The 4144-nt window shown below is 60.5% G+C and overlaps 1 protein-coding gene across 1 annotated transcript in view; it reads left to right on the forward strand.

The window, feature by feature from the left end:
- The first annotated feature begins 892 nt into the window (after positions 1–892).
- The window catches only part of USP43 (ubiquitin specific peptidase 43), a 19789-nt gene continuing 16537 nt past the window's right edge, over positions 893–4144 (forward strand). Inside the window, exon 1 of the mRNA XM_026043607.1 lies at positions 893–902. Within this exon, the coding sequence (XP_025899392.1) occupies positions 893–902 (10 nt within the window). The remainder of the gene's footprint in view (positions 903–4144) is intronic.

Genomic DNA, 4144 nt, shown 5'->3' on the forward strand with positions numbered 1-4144 from the left:
CCGTCCTTCCAGCACTACCGTTCAGTGCAGCCTTTGCACCGGGGAGGATAGGGATGGGTGACGTTCAGCTCTGAGCTCCTCTGGCACCTTCTAGAGCTGCTGGCTTGGGAGCCGAGGGCTGGGGCTGCGCGGGTAGCGCTGCCTACCGAGCGCCGGCACCCGGATCCGCTCCTTGGTGTGGCTGCCGCCAAGCAGCCCGCGGCCGTTCCCGGATCCCCATGGGAGCTGCGGTGGCAGCTGCGGTGGCACTGGGCATCATAGGCCTGGCYGTGGGCCCCAGTGATCACCTGTCCTGCTGACGTCTTGTTGCCTCCGAGGAGAGCGGGACTGGTTCAGGTTGGGTAGCTGGCGAGCGCAGCCTGGGATGAGCCGCTCTGCGGGCTCTGCCCATGGTACTGTGAGCGCCCAGCGCTGGTGGGTGCTGCTCTGGCACCCTGCGTTATCCCCAGCCCACCGTGAGCAGAGCGGCCATCCAGCAGCCCTGCGGAGGGGAAGGCTCCCCTCGGCCCCTGGTTGCAAAACCACGCAGACGTTAATGCACCTGCTCTGCAGACGGACTTTATTTACCTGGGAAAATTGGTTCCCAATTGCATCTTGGATTTGAGATTCATCCGGGAGAGCGTGGGGCGGTTTCTGTAATGMAGTCCTGGGCCAGGATCTGGCCTTGCGCTCCCTCTTGCTGCACGTGCAGCCCGTTGTCCCCCCCAGCTCCTGATTTCTTCTCCGCTCCGAGTAGATAACGGGTGCAAATAGCCCAGAGCTGCCTGCTCAGCGAAGCAACCAGGGTTCCATACATATTTATTAAAAACAAAGTGGAACTGCTGCAAACAAAGTGCCCTACTTACCGCAGCGCGGGGGCAACTCATCCACTGACCCTTCCTGCTGCGGATCCATGGAGTGGGGTCAGTGCGAGCGGCAGCCCTGGCAAAGCCGCCTTGATGCCGCTCAGCCCCAGCCTCAGCCAAAGCAAGGCAGGGCCCATGCATCTTTAATACGGGTGCTAAATAACTTAGCTTGCTATCTATAATTTAATTGGAGTGAAAAGCCCGAATACGGAGGAATCTGCTGCAAGGGAAAGCTCCTTCTCGGCACGTTTCCACCTCGCTGAAGAAGAGGTGGCCGCACAGCTCTTCCCAGGCCGGGCCAAGAGAGGCTTAAATAAAGCAAGCGCTGTCCTGGGACAGACCCAGTGTGCATGCACGAAGGGTGCCTTTTGGAGCCTTTTTTGCTTTTTAATACTTGCAGCTTGGCAACGTTGCTGGGTTTCTGCTCACTCAGGCCAGATCAAGGCAGGAGATTTTTTCCTTGCGCTCCTTGTCCTAACGCCCTCCTGCCTCGCGGCCAGGAGGGACCCTGTGGTACTTGCTACCCTTGTCCCTTGGCTTTGGTGTCTTGGGTGCYGCAACAGCTCGCTCAGCAGCAGCAAGGAGCTGTTTACAATCACGGCAATCTCCCTCTCTCTTTGCACTTGAAATGGAGATTTTCAAAATTTATTGCAAGTCTCCGCTTGATGTGTGGAAAACATGGGCTCAAAAGGCAGGAGCCCGCGAAGACAGTGAGCTCTGGAGGAAGGCCTTGCCGGGCATGTGATGCAGCAGCAATAAATATTTGATTTAATCGGCATGAGAAAGGTGCAGGGCTCAGGACTATTTAGAGAAGAGTCAAAATTCCAGTCGCAACCTTGGGGAAAGGGAGAGGGACGCAGCAGGCGTCCCGGGCGGTYGCTGCATTGTGGGAATTGCACCCTTCCAAGCGGCGCCGCCCGCACGAGAGGCGCGCTCGGCACGCGGGGGTTCCGGGCACCGCGTCCCGCTACCGGCCGGCTCGGCGGCGCGCCGGGCCCCTCGGCTCCCGTGGGCACCCGCACAGCAGCCGACGCCTTGCGCGCCRGGGCTCCCACAGCCGCGGGCACCCTGGCTGTTTTGCCCTCACACGTCTGTCAGGTTTTGCCTCCAGATCCACATCCCTGCTGACGATGYCCGTGAGCTGCTGGTTCGCCTCTCCCTTTGCATCCCGTCTCTGACACCATGAGGTTCCTTCTTGGCATTTCCTTGGCCATTTTGCTCGTGTTCCTCATCAGGGCATTTTGTGTTGCTGGCTGAAGTGAACTCCGGGCTCCCACGCTGGGAAGCTGCTGGGTTTGGGTTTGGTTTCTCCAGCCAAGATCAGCTGGGGCGAAGCAACAAACAATTTGCTTTCAAATGAGCCAGGAGGATTTGTTTTTTTTCCAGTTTTGATAAACTTGCTTCTTCCCAGCGAGCTCAAAGCACAACTGCCTTTGTGTAATATTTCAGACAGAAAAATCACCCTCTCCCCATGCAAACGACTCCATCCATCCCAGCTGCGGTTTCTCAAGGTTTTGTACCAACCTCTGTGGCAGACCCGGAGCGCCCAACCCTGCAGAGCTGGCACACAAAGCTGCCCAGGGCCCCGCATGGTCTCGGCTTTTGCTTTATAGCTCAGGAATTTTGTTGTACACAAAGAAACCTATTTTTTTCAGATGCCTTTTAAAGATGGACATGTTGTGTATTGGCTTTGTAAGGGTGGGCTTCAGAGTGCGGAAAGGTGCTATGACTTTCTAGGTAGGTGGTGACGGACAAATGAGCCTTAATTGCAGGCACTAACGCGGTTTGGGAGCCAAACCTGCACGCTCTGGGGGTCTGGCGTGGGAATTTCGGCTCAGCCTCGATGCCATTCCCTGTCTGACTAACCTGCGCTGAGAACCASGGAGAGGTGCTCACAGAAACACCGGGCAGGAGTTTTCCTTGGCCAGGCTGCAGGCAGCTGGTGGTGCAGGAGCCTTCTCCATGGGCATCTTCCCCATGGCCTTTGCCTCCATGTCCGTCTTCACCATGGCCATCTTCTCCAGATCTGTTTTCTCCACAGCCACTTCTCTGCATCCATCTCATCGCATCCTCACCAGCACCACAAGCCTGCCTGGCCCAATGRGCCCATGCTTAGGAGCCCGACCCCTGAGCTGAAGCAGAGCAGGCTCTGCCAGCTGCTAACTGAAAGCCGTGGGCTCCCGTTTTTCCCATTCCAGCTCAAGTGCTTTTGAGGTGCCTCGAGGTCACATTTCCAACCTCTTTCCAGAGCGGAGCTCCTGAGGGGCTAAGTGACCTGGTCCAAGCCACATCCGAAGGCAGCGCGTGCCTGAGCCTGGCTGCACAGGTGAACCCAGCAGCACCTCGGGATTCTGGGGCATCCCTGCCCAGGACACGCTGGGGCTCGCGGGCTCCTTCGGTGCCGGTGCTTGTGTGTCCTGCCCCACCTGCAGCTCATCCTAGCTCCATCCCTGCCAAGCCCTTGTCCTGGCCAAGGAGAGCGGTGCCTGAGCTGCACCACAACGCTGGGCACCTCGGCGCACCCAGTGCCGCCACTCGCCTCCTGAGGCCATGAGCTGCCCTGGGGCCTCTCCATGCTGTCAGCTCAGAGCCACTCTRGGTGAAGCTTTTGCAAGGCAGGTTTCTGGGCAGGCTGGGTTTGCTGCTGCAGGGAGGACACAGCAGCGCATGGAGCCGCGGGGCCGGACAGCCCTTGTGCCAGGCTCTGCTGTGGCCGAGGTGGGTGCATGGAGCCACTTCTGTCCCCAGCRCTCCCCATCCCCTCCCGATCTCCCTGCTGCCAGCAGCCCCGTGAGGGGGACCCTGGAGGTGCGAGCCTGCCCGGCCGTACCCCATGCTGCTCTGGTGACTGCTTGCTGGGACAAGGGAGGTGACACCTGGCTCCCGCACGGGCTGCCAGCYGCGGAGGAGTGATGCTGAGCCCACGGTGGCCCAAACCCCCAGGTGCTGCCAGGCTTTGCGGGTCGGCCTGGCTTTCACAGCCAGGTGTGGAGCCCCGCTAGGTCGTGGCTGCCTGAACCCGCTTGACATCCCCGAGGCAGCACTGGGCATCCCCCGGGGGCTGTCCCGGCTGGGAAGGCCCTGCAAGGRGAGAGGTGCCGGGAGCACCGCGGGCAGCGCAGCCCCGCCTGGATCAGCCGCCGCCAAAGCCGCCCGTCGCCAGCAGCAGCGGCTCGCGGCTCCCTCCTCTTCCTCCTCGCCGCTCCCTTCTCTTTGCCTTCTCCGCGGCGCAGCCCGGCCCGGGGGAGGAGCCGCCGCGCTCACAAAACCGCCCGCGCGGCCCCGCCAGCCCCCGCAGC

Source organism: Nothoprocta perdicaria, unplaced genomic scaffold (assembly GCF_003342845.1).
Source record: "Nothoprocta perdicaria isolate Ctin4 unplaced genomic scaffold, notPer1 scaffold_331, whole genome shotgun sequence".
Taxonomy (NCBI): Eukaryota; Metazoa; Chordata; class Aves; order Tinamiformes; family Tinamidae; genus Nothoprocta; species Nothoprocta perdicaria.